Source organism: Castor canadensis, chromosome 11 (assembly GCF_047511655.1).
Source record: "Castor canadensis chromosome 11, mCasCan1.hap1v2, whole genome shotgun sequence".
Lineage (NCBI taxonomy): Eukaryota > Metazoa > Chordata > Mammalia > Rodentia > Castoridae > Castor > Castor canadensis.
The window spans coordinates 92,993,830-93,014,569 of NC_133396.1; the positions used below are offsets into that span (position 1 = coordinate 92,993,830).

The 20,740-nt window shown below is 35.6% G+C and overlaps 1 protein-coding gene across 2 annotated transcripts in view; it reads left to right on the forward strand.

The window, feature by feature from the left end:
* Nme7 (NME/NM23 family member 7) overlaps nucleotides 1-20,740 on the forward strand; it is a 191,420-nt gene that overhangs the window by 144,541 nt on the left and 26,139 nt on the right. For both annotated transcript variants that reach the window (XM_074047543.1, XM_074047544.1), the window contains one exon: nucleotides 4,798-4,905. In XM_074047543.1, the coding sequence (XP_073903644.1) occupies nucleotides 4,798-4,905 (108 nt within the window). The remainder of the gene's footprint in view (nucleotides 1-4,797; nucleotides 4,906-20,740) is intronic.

Here is a 20,740-nt window from a genome sequence, read left to right on the forward strand (position 1 = left end):
ACATTCTACACATTGCTGATGTTAGTACCTCCACTGATCCTACCACTGCTAATTCTCATTCCCAGGAATCTGGAGACTTAGGTCTCAAGTCTGATGAAAAACAACTGCATCTGAATTCTCCTGTCTCCCACCTTGTCTTCCAAGAAGGGCTTAGCAGGAAAGGGTCTCTGCTCACTTCTTTCTTCTTATTTGGAAGTCCTAGATCTCAGGAACTCTAGCCAATAGGGTGTCTGGGTGATGTAGTTTTTAGATTTCTAACCTCCATCTAGAGGGAAGGTAGAATGAAGGATTGAGAGAACCACTCAGCAGAGTGGACCACACCTGATTTATTTTGCTGATTATAAACCTTTTATAAGGAACATCAACTTCTTGAGACAGGAAAAAGAATTTCTGAACCAGAATATTCAAGGGGAATAGCATGTGTTTTCATACTTAGGTAGAAAGAACACAATACTTTTGGAAAAACTGAAAAAGGGCTGATGTGACTAGGTCATTTCAGGTAAGGGTGGAAAGGTAAGCAGAGCCAGGTGGTGCAGGACTAGAGACATGTTGAAAATGTTGGATTATTTTTGTAAGAAGCAAAGCATCAGAGGGTCTTAAGGAAGTAGTGTGATTCAACTTATGTTTTATAAAGCTTGTTCTGATTGCTTTATGGAGAGTATGTGTATTTAGAAGTAGTGGAATGTGTGAGACCAGATAGACCAGTTAATTTAAATATGCCAGTATGATGAGAGGATATAGTGGCAGAATGGAGGCAGAAGTAGACTGATAGGAGCTATATTTAATAGTTGTATTGACAGGACTCAGCAATGAATTGGGTGTTAGAATTGCCAAAAATAGTTATGATCTATTTCATTATTTTAGTCCTTTAGGGAAGTTTCCAGGTATTGAGCTATAAGTTTCTTTAGGATAGCAAAGATTGGGCATTAATTCCCTATTTTATTGAAGTGGAGTAGGGTTTGCTGTGTGGAGAAGTTTTAGGGGAGAGAGATTAAGAATGCCTCTCAAGTTTCTTAATAGCAATATTATTACACCTCAAAGCTTAAATCTCTTATAATGTAGTATTTTTAAAAAGTAGAAAACAAATAGGAAAATATTTGCTAAAAAGTAATATAATTTCCCTCTGTAGTAATGTTTACATTCTCAGACTTAATTTATATAAATGAATCTTTGTAATTTTTGTTAAAATGTAAAGTACTTTATACAGAAGTGAGTACAAAGATTTCCCCCAATTCTTTAAGAAGGGGATAACCAGGAGATAAATTGAGATAAATTTACACTTTAAAATAGCACCTGTGTCAAATAACATTTTATTTTCATTCTACCCAGTGCCTATTGCTGAAGTAGCTAACACCAAGAAGAGACAGTGGTTAACCTTGTCATGTGGTCTATTGAAATGTAATGGAAAAGACAGAATTGAATTTTTGAAATGTTTCACCTGAAGTAACACTTAATTGTGACCCTCTTCAGGTTCAAAATATTTACATTACAGCCAGTTTTTTTCTTAATGAAAAGTGTGATGTGAAGACTGAGAGTTCACAAGCCAGATGTTTTAATGATTTCTCATATATATACAATTCATGAGGTCTCCAGTGCAAATAAGTATATTTGCTGTGATCTCCCAGATAACTCATTCCATGAGACTAGAAAATAAGTAATTGGATTTAATTTTGCAGGTACTCTTTCTAATCCTCTACAAGGGTTCAAAATGATCCTGAGACCAGGCAGAAAGTAGCCTTTGGATCGCTTCCTTGGTTTCTTTTCTACTTTGAATTCCTTCCCTGTGTTTCATTATCTTAAGTTGTGACTTAGTCTGATGTTGCTTATCTCTCAGGAATATAAAACTGCAACTGCATTAGTTAGCATAAGGTTGTGCACAATGGAAAAGCTGTTGGAGAGTCAGCTCAATATTTTTTGAACGTCAGAGGAGTCAAGGAGAAGACTTGGCATGCACTGTTTAAAATGGCAAGATTTATTATTTCAGAGAACCAGTACTGGAAACATGAATACTTTCTATTTTAATTATGGTGGCTTTGTTGGCCTTTGATATTTTTTATTACCCTTGTTTAAAATTTTTGTTTTACAGCTATTTTAGATTTGCCAGGACTGAAACTCTGCCAGTTCCTCTTTTAATATTTATGTCACTGCTAATATGGTTGTCCTATACTTTAGGGAAGAATTTTTCTCCTTGTACTTAAATTTTTCCTTGGAATTAAACTAGTGACTTAGTGATTATCCATAATATACTAATCATTATATGAAAGGTTTTTTTTATTTCCTTTATTCATATGTGCATACAATGATTGGGTCATTACTCCCCCCTTCCCCCTGCCCCCTCACTTTCCCCCCACCCTCTCCCTCACACCCCCACCCCCTCACTTCCAAGCAGGAACTGTTTTGCCCTTATCTCTAATTTTGTTGAAGAGAGAGTATAAACGTTAATAAGGAGGACCAGGGGTTTTTGCTAGTTGAGGTAAGGATAGCTATATAGGGAGATTATATGAAAGTATTTTATATTTGATCACAAAATTCTCCATCTTCAAAGTTCTATAATTAGTAGATTTCACATCTCTTTTAGGTTAATTTGTTTTTTAAATGGAAGGTCATTTTCATGTTTACATGCCTCTCCATATTATGGAGAACTGAAACAGAACAGCTTACTATGAAAGCAATTTGTTCTTTTTCCAGACATATTTTATCAGCTGGATAGACCAATTTGGTAAACAATGACATTCTTTAAAATGCACACAGCCATAGACTAATTAAATAAAGGTTCTCTTCTTTGTTTTCAGTTTTTTGCTAATTGCCATTCTGTTTGGAGCATTTTTCTATTTCTTAGATGTCATTCTCTAAGCCAGAATTCTTCCTCCCACTGAAGGATTACCTGAGCAGAATTTTTAGTATTTATGGCAAACTGTAAAATAACCAACCACTTGGTGAAGCTGAGCAGGCAAGGGTATATGGGGGAATGAATATTCTGAGAATTTAGTGGAGTTTTGAAGACTGTTGACTCTGTGGAAATAAATATTCTTTAGAGTCAAATTTTTTCAGTATAGCCTATCAGTTACAAATACTGCAATAACGTTGAAGAATCGTTCATGGTTGAGTGAGTTGTATGTTGGTACTTTGTGTTGCCTTTATGTATCTGATAATCATTTTTTGCTCCTTTAACAGAGGATGATTATATATATGATGTTTTGTTTGCTTTTTCACCATAGAGCACAAGGAACAGAAGGAACATGAATCTGCTGGGAATAGTTAGGGGAAATCATTCAGAAAATGGAAGGAGAAAATGATCTATGAGGGATTACTCCACTTTTAGTATTTCACTTTAATATTTTTACATTTTATGCATGTGTGATATTCTGTAATGATCAAAACTAAAATCATTATATCAATACCTTTTTGAAAGGATCTAAAATGACAGCCTAAACATAAGATGTGTGATGCTTCTTGCCAGTATAACATAGCATGTTACTTTAATTTTTTTAATAAGTGGAAGTAAAATTCTAAAATAAAAAGAATATTATAGAATACTCTAAAATAAAAGAAATAGGATTTTAGAATACTCTAAAATACAAAATAGTATAGTGTACATAAAACAGTCCTTTAGTAATAATAGTAGCCCTTTATTAGTACTATCAAGTATCTATTAGTACTTATGAACTGCACATAATTTATGTGCCACACTTGCATATTACTAGCCACAGAATAGATTTGTTTATACCAATACCACAGTGTGATGGCTGCGTTGTCATTAGGTGATAGTGAATTTTTTCAACTCCATTATATTTTTATGGTCCCACATTCATATGTTATTGACCCAAAATATCCTTATGTGATACAGGGCTGTAATCAAATAAGTGATTGTGAATGTTGCTCAGCGTCCTTGCACCATAACCACACTTATCACAATTCTTCCTGATTTCCATATCCATAGAGGTGATCCATTCAATACTTTGGCCTCTCAATCTGTTGTTCTCCTTTCTTCAACATTCTTGCCCTCAACTTGGCACCAGCCATCATTATTAATTAAAATTGGCTAATATCTATCCCTATAACCCCCTTTTCCCACACCTTTTAAGCCCAATCTCAAACATCCTATCTCTTAGTTTTCTAGCTTACTTCCTCTACCTCATGAACATCCATCCCATTAGCTGGGCTCAAATCTATTAACCTACCTTTTCACTGTCTCTCTCTACCTCCGCCCCCTAGGTTCTCGCTTCCTGTCTTACTCAATTTAAGGCTTTTTGTCCAAAGTTGTTATCATTCCCTGTACTTCCCCTTGTTTTGTTGTGTTCTATGGTAAAAACCCTCAGCCCTCATTAAATTCGGGGCTATTTGTGACTTGTTTCCCCCTTAAAGATGAAGTAGTACTAAACAGGTACAACTGTAATATTTTTAAAAAATGAAGTCTTTTAATACCATCAAAACTGGCTCATATTAAGTCAAGTCCTGAAGATCTTTACTGTTTATAAAATACAGAGGTTTTTCACAGTAATAAAATAAATTCATATGATGAACCATTGTGCGATTCCATTAATCTATTGATAAAAATGTAATTATTGTTTGCCCTCTGACATAAATTACAATGGACTACATTGGGCCACAGAAAAAGGCTTATAAGTAAATGGAAAATTTTCAGTGCTCAAAATTTTCATGCATTCATGTCGCTTTCAAGAAAAATCAGCACACACAGTGTCTACCATGTGTAAATAATTTGTGTTTCATATAGCAAATTTTTTTATTAACGCCACATGACTAACTTTAATGTATATGTAAATGTGTATTTAACAGGAAATTGCCCGGCATTTGCGCCCTGAAACTCTCAGAGCAATCTTTGGTAAAACTAAGATCCAGAATGCTGTTCACTGTACAGATCTGCCAGAGGATGGCCTGTTAGAGGTAAGATAAAGAAGTATTATAAAACTTGTAGTTCAAGCTCAGAATCTCAGCAGTTCTGGTGCATAAGAAACTATTTAATATTCTGGGATTACAATGTTAATTAGCCATTTGATAACTCACACTGAAACTTTAAAAGACCAAAGTGTAGCTAGGCACAGTGGCACAGGGGAGCACACCTGTGATCCTAGTTACTCCAGAAGCTAAGACGAGAGAATCTCTTGAGGACAGAATTCCATGCCAGTCTAGACAATATAACAACAAGACTCTATCTCTTAAAAAAACAAAGACCAAATTATAGGATGCTGTATATATAACTACATATTTGTCCGAGAATTAAGATATTTTTGATTGGCATAGATGATGATTTGAAAGTAATTTAATAACCAAGAAACTACAGCATCAATTAAGCTATGTGAAATGTATTTTTAAGGCAGGTGACAATACCATTATTATAAGTTGCTAATCATGAAGATATTCTAGTGAAATTAAGAAATCAATATACAAAGTGATGGCATTAAAGGTAATAGTTCCATTTATTGGCACTTTTCATGTACTAGGTTTTACCATGATAAATGCTTTGTAAAAATTATTTTTTTAACTGCCATAGCAACTCCAGTAGTCTGGTATTATTATGTCTGAGTTTTCAGGAAAATGAAATTGAGACTCGAGTGGGTTAATAACATTCCCAAATCAAATAATTAATAGTAGACAGAACCATATTTCAACCTCTTATCTATTTAAGTAACTAGAAATTAAAAAAAATGAAAGAATTATTTTAGAAAGTTAAAATCAGCCTGATTTGGAGTTTAGAAAGTCATTTGTAGACCAAAAACAAAGAAATTTTAAAGAAAAAGTTGGTATTTTTAACTTCTTATAGTTATTAAAATTTTTTTGTATCAAAAGAAACTAAATGAAATTAAAAGATAAATGATAAATTTAAGCCATTATAGTATAAAGGACTCCAAATGGTGAATATTCTTAATATATATTTATTTTAATGATTATTTTATGTGGTAAAATTTTATTCTTTTTATTATTTCTGTCTTTGAAGTCATATGTAGAAAAGCCTGCTCCCATTTTTTTCTTACATTAAAATGTTCAAACCACCTGGAATTTGACATTTTGTGTGAGGTATAGATCTAGCCAGCTGTCACAATATTGTATATTAAATTCTTCCCATCATTTCATTGTTCTTTATCATTTATTGAATATATATACATACAGTCTGCTGTATGTATATACAGCTGCTTCTGGAATTCTAATTTTATTCCATTAGTCTTTGCCATCAAAATACTATTTTACTTATAGAAGTTTTTTTTTTTTTGGTTAGTCTCTTAAATTTATTCCTCCAAGTGAACTTTATATGTGTCCTACCAAGTTTTTTACTCCACCTTCACAAGATGCAAAAAGGACCTTGACTGATATGTCAATATGTTTATAAATTAATATGGGGATGGTATGTATATGATCCTGAGTCTCTCCAGTTCCATATATGTATGCCTCTTCTTTTATGCAAGCCTAGGTTCTTTTTTTCATATGGGTCTTGGACATAGTTTGTTACATTTATCACCATCAGCTTGTTTCTGTTGCTATAGAGAACACTTTATTTGCTCCATCAAGAGTTTCTGCTAGAATCGAAAATGCTAATCTACTAAAATCTTACCAAAACTGTGCAGTTTAGTATGAAATTCAAACATACTTATTAAATGTAAAAATATAACAAGTTTTATTTTTTAATTGTCAAAAGAAGCAAATGTTTATTGTAAATTCACTTATTTTATAAATATTCCCTTCACCTTTTGATAGTTTAGGACCCATATTTTAGGTTTGAATAGAGACTGTTACTCAGTGAAACTGAAATCTTAGTAACATGAAATTTATACCATTACAAATATTAATCCATTGTGAGGCTGAGGCAGGAGATAAGTTCAAGACCAACCTGGGCTACATGCTGAGACCCTTTCTCAAAAATCAAAACAAAATATTACCAAGTTATGATTGTGATTTTGTTCATACAATTTGAGCTAGATTATTATTGCCTACAGTTTATAAAGACATTTATCAAATGATTAAGAAATCTTTTCAACCTAACTGCACTGGAGTTTTTATGGCAAATTAGTGACTGTGCAGTTTAGAGAATCAATCAAAAACAGAAATTAGGGCTGGTGGAGTGGCTTAAGTGGTAGAGTACTTACCTAGCAAACATGAGGCCCTAAGTTCAAATCTAAATACTGCCCAAACAAACAAACCAGAAATTTGAGCTCTAATAGCTTTCTACATGTGACAGATTCATACTTGATGTGACCTTGGACAAGTTACCTTTTCTTCTCATGATTATTTTTCTTATCAATAAGGGGAGCAGAGAATACTGTTAGAGCTAGGCATGTTCTCTTAGTTAGGAATTAACTATTTGTAGACCGCTACTTAGCTTTAAATGATCAAGTACTATAAAAACACTTAAAGGCCCAAAGCATTTTCTGCTCCTAGGTTTTCAAATTGAAATTCAGAATGACATAAAGATACACTTTCTGATGAGAGAAGCACTTGGTTCTTAAGATCTGCTACCCATTTAGGGAATGCCCTGTCAATATATAGTGACCATAACATTTATTACCCAATTTGGAATCCTTTTGAAAGGCAGCTCCAGTCATACAAGATTCTAAGACAAGAAGCATAAGCCAGAACAGTCACAGACCAACTGAATTATCATCCTATCTATATATCAAGAGGAGAGTATGTTACTTCTCTTTCATTTGCCCTAATGTGATGTGTAACATGTATAGAGTCCTGAAAGTATGGGTTTAATTTATATTTTCTGTCATCCATTACTTCATCTATATATTTTTATGGCAGTTATAAAGCATGGTTTACTTGGAAGCATTGTAATAGGATTTCAGAATCAAACAAGACAAAGCCCTCTGTTTTCATAGAGCTCATAGTAAATTTGCAAGTTCAAGGAACTTAGCATGAATATAGACATCTGATTTCTCTGGATACCACTGCTAGTCATGACAAAGTCATCGTTGTGATTATAGGAATAAATGGAAGTACGGTATTTATGAGTCATTGTACAATGTTATTTCACTGATGAGGTTATCTGATACTTGGTTATAACCATAAAGATCTTAAATTTATGTGTTAAAGAAAGCATTTGTGGAAAAATATTCAGCTTAACTAATAATCAGAGAAATTGTGTTCTACTAGCATTTTTAAGATAAAAATGTGGTAAAGTGGTTGTCCTTGTATTGCTAATACAACAAAAGACAGCAGGTATTGATTACCTGAGGATTTGGGAGTTCCATGAAATTTGTCCTGAATTCTACTCTTAGAATACAACCAAAGGAGGGGGTTTAGCAGCAGGACTACAAAATGGGAAGCTACCTGCACAGATGTTCCTGGATAGAATGGTAGTTATAATTGGAAATAATGTGCATATCTAACAATGAACCTTATGGTCCCTCCTCTGAGAAACCTTCCATGACACTCACAGTCTGCATTAGAAGTCCATGTGTGTCTCTTCATAGCACTTTGCTTCCCTGTACTATAATAGTGTAGACAAGAATCAAAATCGTTTCCAGGCAAGTTGCTCATTTCACTGTGCCTAGGGTTCCTCATTCTGTTAAATTAAGACAAATAAGAGTACCTGTATAATCAGGTAGTATAGTGCCTACCAAATAATTGCTCCACAGATGGTCATAATTGTTATTAATATTACAACACAGTGTCTGTTTGCTCATGCGTATTTCCACATGAGACTCTTTCTTACCTGACATGTAAAAGCTCTAAATCCAGTACATGGTTTCTGAAGGGAAAGGGGGAAGAGCTTGATTAAATAAATTATGGTTCATGTACTTAGTGGAAAAGTACATAGCCCTTCTTCCTCAATGATGATAATGAAGGCTTTGTAACAGTGGTTCCCAGCCCAGCTTGCACATTAGAATCATCCAGGCAATTTTTAAAATACTTATGCCCAGACCCACACCCAGAGATTTCAGTGTTTGAAAAATCATTTCAAACTTCTAGAAAAATTGCAAGTACAGTACAAAAAAACTTTTTTAATGAACACTTGAGAGTAAGTTGCAATATTATGTCCTATACTTCTAAATACAAAACACATTATAAGCATCCAATTTAAGAAATTAATAATGATATATTACCATCATCTAATTTTCAGTCTCCAGGTTCCATCAGTTGTCTCAATAAGGTTCTTTAGTGCTGGTAGTGTGGCTTAAGTGCCTAGCAAGCATGAGGCGCTGAGTTCAGTCCTCAGTACCAACCAACCAACCAACCAACCGACAACCTTCTTTAATAGAAAATGGATACAAGCTGGGCACCAGTGGCTCACACCTGTAATCCTAGCTACTCAGAAAGCAGAGATCAGGAGGATCTTGGTTCGAAGCCAGCCTGGGCAAATAGTTTGAGAGACCCTATCTCGAAAAAAGAAAAAAACACATCACAAAAAAGGGCTGGTGGAGTGGCTCAAAGGTATAGGCCCTGGGTTTAAACCCCAGTACTGCAAAAAAAAAAAAAAAAAAAGAGGGGGAGGGGGAGGAAGAGGGGGAGAGGAAGAAGGAATCCAAGTCAGAATCATGCATTTCACTTCGTTTTTTCCGTGATCTCTTTTATTCTAGAGTAATTCTTCTTCCTCAATTTTTCCTTGACTTTCATGACTTTGAAACCTTTAAAGATAACAGAGATTCTAATTAAATTTATTTCTTTGCTTATCTGAAACTTTTCTAGATGGCTTTTACCTACAGTTCTAACAAGATACTGACAAATTTATTTCATTGTTTGACATATATTACTCATACGAGAAGTCATTTGTAGGCACCTCATTGTTCAAGCAAATGAATGATGCCTTTTTTATCTTATGACTCAGACTTGTGTATGCTTTCCCTCTCCTCCACTTTGATGTCAGTCCTTATCTGACACATACCACTGGTGATCATGAAGGATCAGTTTTTCTCCATTTCCTTATACTTCATTGAAAAGGAAATGTACTTCTCTGCCCTTCACGTTACCTCTATATTCTGTTTCCAGGACCCTCTGTTCCTGTTTATATCTAGAAAGAACAGCCAATATTTTGCATGCACAGAAATTGAAATTCTTAAAGTTGCTGAGTGGATTATGGTAGAAAATTCAAGTATGTTTGAGTTTTAAATTCTGGACACAAAAATAATAAGTCAGACATCCTTCACTCAGATATTTATGTTATTTAAAAATTAAAACCACTGTATTGGGGACATAGCAGTAAACAGGTTACAAATGACTTCTGCCTTCAAGGAACTTGCCAGCCTCTAGGAGGTAGTAGTTATAGCAATTGATTTATAGAATGATGAAAATAGGAAATAATTCCTCTGTTTTCTTTTGCAAACTTTCTGTGACTTGTTTATATCACTTTATGATTATAAAATAAAATTTTAAGAGGCATATAAAATGTTTATCATTTGTATAAGCAGTTGATAAAAACAAATATGATTTTGAATCTAAAATTTTTGTGCATTGATTCTTGTTCTGGTACACCCTAGGAAAAAAACTAGTTCATCAAGGATAATTAGAAATAAAGTGTAGGATGACTAAGATGATTGAACATGCCCAGATTTATTGGCCCTTGTTAACACAGGCCTCTCCACATACACATACACACATATAAACTCATAATTTATCTTGAGTTTAGTTTTTATCTTGGAAGAAGAAGAGTTGTAATTTTTACTAGTGCATTGTCAAAGAGGGAACAACTTGTACAAAGACAAGAACAAACAGTTTTCTCTCAGAGATCTAAAAATAGGTTAGAAAGGCGGGTTTTGACCAGGAAGTGGGAAATGATAAGAGATAAGCTAGAAAAGTTATCAGGGGGCTAATAGAGTCATATTAAGACATCAGAATTTTATTCAAAGGCATTAGGAATCCAAATAAATGTTTACACAGAGGAGTAGCACAATCATGTCTGTGTTCTATAGAGCACTCTGCATAGTATGGAAACAGATCAAAGGGGTCTTAGTGGAGGAGGGCAAGGTAGGCTGGAGTGGAAGAGACTAGGTAGATGACTATTAAGGTTATTCAGAAGGAAATTCTGGTAGCCTGAATGAATGTGGTAAGAATAGCCAGAACAATGAGGTTCAAAAGACATTTAAGGAAATAGAACTTTGAGACAAATTGGATATGAAGAATATCCTGTAAGAATGAATCAAGATAGTTCTTGTCCCTGAGTGAATATAGTGATACAGAACTACCATCTTTATCTGTGATAACAAAATCCAAAAACTAGTGTTTCTCATAAGTTTGATGGCAAAGTCTAACCCGATCTTACATCAGACTGTGTATCATTTTTATTGAACCAAGTTAGTATAACTAAACATACTGGTGTAGAAATATTAACATACTAGATTATGAGTTACTTTCCTGACTCTTTGGAGTATGAAACAATATGTAGTATTTATGCCATATTGCTATTCTAAATTCTAAAACACCTGATGCCAAGAGTTTCTAATAAGAGATAATAGAGACTTGAACCAGCTATAAAAAAAGAGCTGATCACAGAATACAGACTTGTGGATGATAGTTAAGATTTAGTTGATCTGGGAGATTATGTGTATCGTGGTTTTACTATTTTTCTGTTGAACAGTTGGATTGACTTAGGGATGCAGTTTTTGTAAGGGGTTACAATGATGAAGAGAATTGAGGATGTTAGTGAGAATGGTTGAAGTTATAAATAAGGAAAGGTGTGATGACAAGTGGTGCTAGAAGAAAGGTAGAAAGCAGATGGGCCACAGAACTGAAGACCTTTCTGAGATATAGACAGTGTGATCTCTTCCAGAGGGAAGAAACTATGGTCAGAGCATACTTGTCTCAGTTAAAAATTTCAGAGGTAGTTCTTTTCTCCATGATGATAAACTGAAGAATATATCTATGGAAGAGCTAGCCAGTGTGGAAGTAGAGGTCAGTATCAGTCGCTAGAGATACATAGCTGTAGGAGGTGAGAGAGGCTTTAGTGTTGAGTGGCATTGAAGTCATCCAGAATTATGGCTGAGAGGCAGAGTGGAGAGGAATATTATAATCTAAAGTGTGAAATCATCAGGAAATAAAAGAAGTAAGCCTGAGGTGTAGAAGAAACAAAGAAGATGATCTAGCCAGATAGCACAAGCCTGGGAGAGTCAGGAGTTCATACATGGAGGGAGCAGGTCTTAAAGAGTAGTACCAAGAGAAAAGATAGAACTACTTCTACCCTCCTGGTCAGAGAAGCTTCACTTGAGGACTCTAAGGCCTTAAGGGATGCCAAGCTTCATTTAAGGATAAGAGGTCTACTGAAGTAGTTCAAGGTTCAAGGGAATTTATATTGATTCTGAATTTCAAGAGGAAGTAAGAAGAATCCAAGAGCCATGTGAGAATAACCGACAGGAGAACATAGATAACCAAAACGGTTATCCATCTTGGTTGGTGGGAGATGTTACAAATGAATTTTCTGGTCATAATAATAAAGACTCTCAAAATAATATCTTTAAAAGATTGGACTTTTTTTTCCTGCCTCATAATCTGAGGTCTGAAGGTAGGTGTCTGAAGCTGTATGGCAGCCCCTTAATATGACGAGCCAAGGTTCCTCTTCCATGTTGCCCTCAGCCATTCTTAGTGTATGACTGTCAGAACTCAGTTATCACTTTTGTGTTTCAGGCTTTGAGAAGGGGGAAGTTAAGGGCAAGGGTGAAGAACACCAGCTGAGTCAGTTCTCCCCTGCTCGTTAAGCCTTTCCAGAACCAGAAGTTCCACCCAACAGTTTCTTGTGAATTTTTTTTTTGCTGGTATTTAGACCCATGACCACCTCTTTTTTTAGGAGGAAGTAGTAAGTGTAGATCTGTTAGTTCATAGGATTGCTCTACCTTGCAAAAAGTCAAGATTCTGTTAGAAAGAGAGATAGAATGATATCTGTCTATGGTCAACAAGGGGTATTTTGCTAGTGATCAATTTTCCAATAGACTTGGCCCACTGATCCTTGGTGCTGTGGTTCTCAAGTATCCTTCTGAGCACCTGCATCACCTAAGAATTTAGGGGAAGTGAAATTCTTGAACCTTACCCTAGATCTACTGACTCAGAACCTGTGGAGAATGTTCTTTAATGGGCTTCCTGAGTGATTCCAGTGTCCATAAAACTTGAGAACCGTGATCCTAGTGCAGTCAATAGTATGCGTCAAAATTACCTGTTGAGTTTTTGTTTTGTTTGCGTCTTTTATAAGTTGACAGATACAAATCATACATATTTATAGGGTACCATGTGATATTCTGGTCCATTAAAAGAAAAACACCACATGACCTCACTCATGTGAAATCTAAGAGTTGATTTTATAAAAGTTGAGAGTAAATAGTAGCTAACATGGACATGGGAAAAAGTTGGTCAAGGGCCTGATGCCCTATCATAGAAGATTCTGGTTAAGTAGGTTCTGAGATAGGCTTCTTGTATCTGTATTTGCATTTTTGAGATTTGTTTATTTTGTTTTGAGATAGGCTTGCACTTTGTAGCCCCAGGCTAGCCTCAAAATCCTTTAGCTTCAGCTGCCCTGCTAGGATTATAGGTATGTGCCACATAACTATAATGTTGCAAGTGAATTTCTTTTGAGCTGGATCCAGCCTGGCCTTGAACACAAGATCCTCCTGTCTCAGCCTTGTTGCAGGTGGTGCTGACAAAGCAAATAGTCAACTAGCAGTTAGAAACCACATTCCTAGTGAGTTGAGGCACAACAGAGTTCTTAGTTGTAGACTTTGGTTCTGCTTTTGAGGAAAAGCTAGACCTCCTGAACAGGCCAACAAAGGAACTATTTTGCTTTCAGGACTTGCTGAGAGTTGTAAACAACAGCAACCTCTGAAATTTTAAGAGATCTAAAGACTTGCTGGTTGATTCAGCTGCAGCCAAGGGTTATTACATGGCCAAAGGAGTCTTAGTCTTTGAGTTGGGGGAGTTTTTGGCTTCTCTACATGGAACCATCTATGACTTGGTTGATTACTTGGATTTCTTGAGGAAATTTTCAGTGTTAAGGCTGCCTATGCCCTCCTCCCAGGGAGTGACTAGAAGCCAGGAGTATATGGTACTGCATGGACATGCACTGCATACATAATGAGGCTAACAATGACAGAGACAGTGGGTCTTTCACAGCTGAGAAATGATACTATTCAGGCTCTTCAAATCTGCACTCACCACTTATTATAGACATGTGGCTCACAAGTACACATGGGGCCAAGACTTACCTTTCTGGTTGCCTAAGTGCCTTGAAGGCCTGAGCCTACAATAGACTTCTGTATCTTCAGTCCCTACTGTATATTGCTGGCTTTTATTCAATGTCCAATGAGTAAATGCATGAGGGAATGTATAATGAATGGCAGCAGTACTCCTCCATTCCCTGTGTTTTTATATGGCTAAAATGTCACAATGCCCTTATGAGGATGAGCCTCACTTTCAAGTGCCACATCCCAGTATTCCCCCTATCTTTCAGTTGCCAGAGAAGTACATCGCTGCCAGCATATTCTTTCATTGCTGACTATATTCAGGTAAAGTCTGAAATCTATTACATGTGGAAAGCTTATGGTTTCCATAGATCATTTTTCTTCTTTCTCAATCCTCATATTTCAAAAGTCACTACATTAGCCTTAAAAAAATCCTGAAAATAGGAGGCATTTACCTATCAAATTGTAATTCATTATAGTCCTGTTGGTATTTTATCAACAATGGTTACTTTCTCAGATAAAGGAATCTAAGGAGCAATTGTCCCTCCCATATCCTGTCATAAATGGAACTCATGTTCCTTGCTGGATTACTTCTATACCTTTTACCTTAGGTAGTCCTCACACTACATCAGTAATAAATATATCTCCAATATTTGCCTCATTTAGCATAGGTAGAAGTGTGATTTTTTTTTTCTCAAGACTGTAATGGATCTCTAGTAATAAAATGCTGGAATAACTTATCCTAAATAGTCATGCCTGTTTTCTTCATGGAAGTTTTCCAGAAACATTAGTACTATAATATTCAAGCAATCATTTTAAGAACTGAAACCACATTCCACAAAGGGAATTACAGGTCCATAAGTTTTTCCATTTCTCGAGGACAACCCCAGCTCTACTGTTTCTTTAGAGTAGGTATCTTCTCTGTTTGAAAAGTAATCAGCCCTATAGTTGAAGGACTGTATTCAATATGATTTATCCCACTTTAAATAGGCATTGTAAAATCATTCATTATAGACTCTAGGAATAAATTTAGATTAATTTTCTTTTTGGAAGTATTGGCTAATAACTGTGGAAAATCATAAAATGTAAATAGATACAAAATCATAGGACTAAAAATGACCTTAAAGGATCATTTAAGACTCTCTAAGCATTTTACCTCAGCAGTTTCTCAGCCTTTCTACTTATTCCCTAGGCAGTGGAATCCCCTAGAAACTTCTGCAGCAATGGAATTCCCTGGTCAACATCTTAAAACCCAAGTTTCTAGACTTCTCTCCAGCTTCCGATTCTGTAGATCTGAGATAGGGCCTGAGACTTTGCATTTCAAACAAGTTCTCATTTGACACAGTTGCTGTTGATACAGTGTACCACACTTTGACAATCACTGTCTTAAGCCAAAAGATGCTCTCCCCCTCACATCGTTAAGTTTTCTTAATTAATGGCTCTCAAAAGTGGAATTTCTCAGAATTGGAACATTTCCTAAAACAAGCCATGCAATAAACAACACTAGGGATTGACGTAGTGATCAGCTTTTTAAACTTTGCCACATGAGAACATTAGAAAAAAATGTTTACTGTCATCACTGTCATTTTGTTTTAAAAGGATATTTAACCACTAACAGCCAACATTTAATCACAGAATAAGGGACTCTTCAATTGAATAAATTCAGCTTTACTCAAAACTCACTTCATTGCTGTGGTGTGCCAAAAGGACAATGACAGAAGAGTTCTGCTGCAGGTATAGGCAAAATAGAATTACATTTTCTGTAGATAGTTGAAAAGCAATAATATAGTACACTATAAGTTTTTCTGCTTTTCCTTGTTGCCATATACAGATAATTCCAAACAATGTCAGTGAGAAAATACTGCTATCCTCCCCCTGCTAACTTTTGGTTCACTACTGCTTTAGATGTCCTGATTTTTCTCATTTTGCCAGAAAGTGGTAAAATGCTATCCTGCCTGAACCAGCACCATCTTTGAAATGGTGGTCTGAAGCCAAGGAAGTTACACATGACTAGGAGTGTTTGAACTTTTGCTTTTGTTTGTCTGATATAGAAAGCAAAAACCATGTTTCATAGTTCAAAAAGGAATATACACTATTTAAAATTTCTTTAGTCCCAAGAATGTATCACTTTAATGACTGAAGAACAAATCATGTTTCCTTGTAAGAAATCCAGGTGCTAGCCTCAGCACTACAGCTAGCTAAACTTGCTTCTCTTGTTCTTTTTTTTTTTCCCAACTTCTCATCATGTAAACTTTATTTTCTGTTACCTGGCAGCAAAAAAAAAAAAAAAAAAAAAAAGATCCTTTTTTATTTTTTTATTTTTTCTCTTTTTGTTTTGGAAGTACTGGAGATTGAACTCAGGGCCTCGTGTCTGCTAGGCAAAATGCTCTTCCACTTGAGTCACACCCCCAGACCTGTCTTTGCTCTTTAGTTTGTTTTACAAATAGAGTTTTGTGCTTTTGCCCATGCTACCCTCAGACCACAACCCTCCTACTTCTGTCTCCCAAGTACTGGGATGACAGGCATGCATCACCATGCCCACTCCTGATGACTCCGTTTTTCAGCTGAGTTTTGAGAGGTAAAAGCTAGCTGAGACAATAGGAAGAGAGTGAGAATACATGTTACATCAGTGCAAGCAAAACTTCCCCTGCCCTACGTTCAATATAAAGTAAAATCAAAGTTTTGTTCCATCCCTACTGAGTTTGTCTTTATTTTGTAGTCCTTTACTGTGATGTGCTAAGTAATGCTTACATATTAATTTAAATGAATATGATCATTGCTTGATATCTTACCAGAATAGGAAATTAAGGGGTTGGCAAAGGTACTTGAAATCCAGAGTACAATCACCACTGTTTTTCTATTAATTGCAATATATTCACCAAAATATGTCTTAACTTTTTTTTTTTTGATAACAAGTATCCAAATAGACTAGTTTGCTCTAGGAGTATTAAATTTTCTTTACTTAACTGTCTGCTTATGAAGCATGAAAATATTTGTTATGGGCATAAAATAAGTATTTATAATTGAGTGAAGATGATTAAGAATCAGGAAAGGACCCAAAGTCATTAACTAGAAAGAAGTTAAAAGACAGGCTCATGCCAGAACTATATAATCTAAACTGGATAAGATTATATCATCAAAATACAATCCTCTAGCAGTAGACAGAAATGTGTAAATAAAATATTAACTTCTCTGGGTTAAATATTATTTAAAACAAAGTGATATTCTCATAGTGCTTTTATTTGTGTAAACCAGGAGGTAAAAGAATTTCCACAACAGCATTGGTCTATTGTGTTTGTGGGTTCCTTATAGAAAAGAGCAGCTGAGAAAAGGCATCAAGCCTGGCACATGTGTAGGTACGCTGCTTTGATAAGATACCAAGTATGAGAGACACACTACCTTTTCTAACTTGAGGTATTCGTGTCTCCTTACCTAAAGCACTTGACATATTGCATTTTCATTACTAACAATCACACCTGTCCAGTTGCCTCATTTTCCTGGCTGTGCAAAAGTGAGGAGGAAGGTGAAACCATCCACTCACTGTTCTTTGCTCTCTGCAGTTTGACCCTGAACTCTTTCTTGCCTTTGGTCGGCACACTGCTTCATTTTTTAACCAGTGACTAAGCATTTTCAAGGTAATAAGTAACTTTCAGGTGACTAATTAAAAGTCCTTAGAGAGGACATACAAGGAAGAATAAAACATTGATGACCAATCAAATTCATCTTCTTTTTCATTCATAGAAGGTTACTGCTATGCCCATTTTGGTTTCACTGTGAAAATTGTTAAGTTCAACTGCCGTGAGTTAGACCACTATGGGCATTTCTGTTTTAACTAGAGAAAACGGAGGAACAACATGACAGAAGGAAAACATTAGGCCCAGTGTTTTCAAGAACAAATATACTGTAAACATTTTGCAGATTATGTGAAGCTTTTAAAGAAACTTGACTCTAGTTTTAAATGTCAAATACCTCCTCTACCATATAGGTACCATCTTTTTTTTTCTCCCTGATTTAAGAATAGAGGAAATCTGGGTTGCACATGCCTGAAATCCCAACCCTCTGGAGGCTGAGGCAAGAGGATGTCAAGTTCAGTGTAGCCTGAGCTACATACATAGCTAAACTCTGTCTCAAAGAAACCTTAAGAAAAAATTTGAAAGAAAAAGGTAGATGAAATCCAAACTATGGTTATTAGTTTTAAATCTTACAAGAGACAGATTCTTATTTGATATCATTAGAAACTTAATGTAGTTATTTTTATGGCTAAGTTTAAAGCATGTCTCTGCTGTAGAATTTACTTGTATTAATTCCTTTGTACCATCTGCTTATTGATTTTGTTATTTTTGCATATATGATGGCAATATCAACTAACTTGTAGGGATCACTTAACCACATGCCAAGCGTTGTTCTAAGTGTTTTATGTATACTAACTCACCTGTTAGTAAATGATTTCCCCATTTACAGATGAGTAACTGAAGCACGGAAGAATTAGGCCACTTTGCCAAAGTCTTCCAGCTACAACATAGAATAAGGCCTTGAGCCCAGGAAGTCTGGGTCTAAAATTAAACTCTCTGCTTCACTGCCTTTCTGTACACTCTTGAACTTCTCTAGAGTCCATGATAGAATGAAGGGCAAGAGTAGATTTAAGTGTGGTGGAAGATATTACGGGATATCAAATCAGAATATTTGGCCTTCCTCAAGAATATTAGGATGATTGGATATTTATTTATGCTGTATCCTTATTTACTTGCGTTTTTATTCACACACTTGTACCTTCAGTTTTAGATGAAAAACATGAAGTTAGTTATCTCTCAGAATTTCCTCAACAATCAGCCTGCCTCACTGTCAGCAGCAAAAAGCCTTTGAGCCCCTCAGGGGATGAAGGAAGGTCAGGGGTCCCCTGGAACCACTAAGGATTTTTCTGACTTCACTGTGCTTACCTCAGTATTCATTGAATGACTTGATTGCATAGTTCTTACTTCCCCTGTTAATGATACTGTGTCATGTGGTTAACAAAATCACAAGTGTTGTCTCTTCTTTGTCCCCAGTATTCCTATTCATGCTCCTGTTGAAGTGCTTGACATATTGTAAAACAATTATTTGTTTCTATGTTGCTCTCCCTCGCCAGGCTCCAGTGTGAGCTCCTTGAGATCAGGGATTATGTGTTTTCTTTGTGTCCCGAGAATTTAGCACCTGATTATCAATAACCTGATGGATTATTGACAAATGGTTGTGGAAGAAAAGGAAGGAGTGAGGCGAGCAGGCAGACATAGAGTTGAAATCTATATATAGTATTTTATGTTGGGCAAAAGGTTACTGAGAATAATTATTTAAACTTCTTGAAATATATTTAGAGATGATATTTCTTGGATTTGATTTTACTCCTATGGTTTAGCCCCTTGCAAAGAGGCCCCTGATCATCAAAAAATGTGTATTATTGAGATTGAGGTACACCACTCAGTTGTGTTGTGTACTTATGTCATTCCACAAAAGGCTTTGGCTGTGCTCTCAGTGAGGGTATCTGTAGTTATTGATAAGAACATTTATTTTGCTTAATTTATACAAAATTACTATGTGGAATGGCATCAAATCACTGTAGCATCCAATTTTCCATTTTATCATGTAGACACATTCTAGGAAGTCTGCCTTGGGAATTATGGCTGGTTCTTTAAAACACCACAGATTTGTTTATTATGTAACACCCCATACCCCACAATAACATTAAATGCTTTAACTGTCCACTTTTCCCTCCCCTTCCCCCAGGCCTATGACACTTATATTTCACTATGTTGTAGCTCATGTCTCTAGTGTACCGTGTACCTACAAATTGTGCTAGATACCATTTTTGTTTCTAGGTGTTTAAATAATTCCGTTTTCCTACATAATTCTATGTTTTGTTAAAATTCAAACCAGCATTTAAGGTAGTCTTGTTTGGTGGTTTTCAATCTTCTTCACTGACACTGTCATATTATGTACAGAACAGTCTTCCCAACCAGTGATATTTCTCATTACTCTGTGGTCTGAGTGGGAGTTAAGGCTGGAATGAGGCTACATACAAATTCTCAACAGGTCCTTTGAAAATTGTTCTTCCATGAAGGCTGCTGATAATGTTTCTGCCCCTGCCTCCTGCCTGCCAGCCACTGTGCTGCTATCACTATTTTATGACAACAAAGTCAATCTGGCATAGGAGGGAAGAGCACCAGTAAGTGAAAACAAATGTGAGAATTTGCTGCCTCACTGGACTCTACCCAACCACACCGTAGTAGTCCATCGTACATTATGCTTATAATCTATTATGTAATACGTAGTAATCCTCCTAATGATAAATACTGGCCCCTTTTGGCATCAACCTTAAAATTGCAAATAACTTAATCTACTTGGTAAATGAATCACTACTGCAGGTAAGACAACAAAAATGATTTCTTTGTTTGGAATATCAGTACAAAACTTTCTGTGCAAAGTTCTCCCTTTTGCTTGCTACACATTAACTTTTTGGTTACTGTTATAATCACCATCTAAGAGCTAAGATCTACTGCCTACTAATTACAAAACGGAATTATAAAACCTACAGCAGTTACACACAGCATAGCTTTCCCTAAGGTCATTGTCATGAGATTTTCTGAGTATTG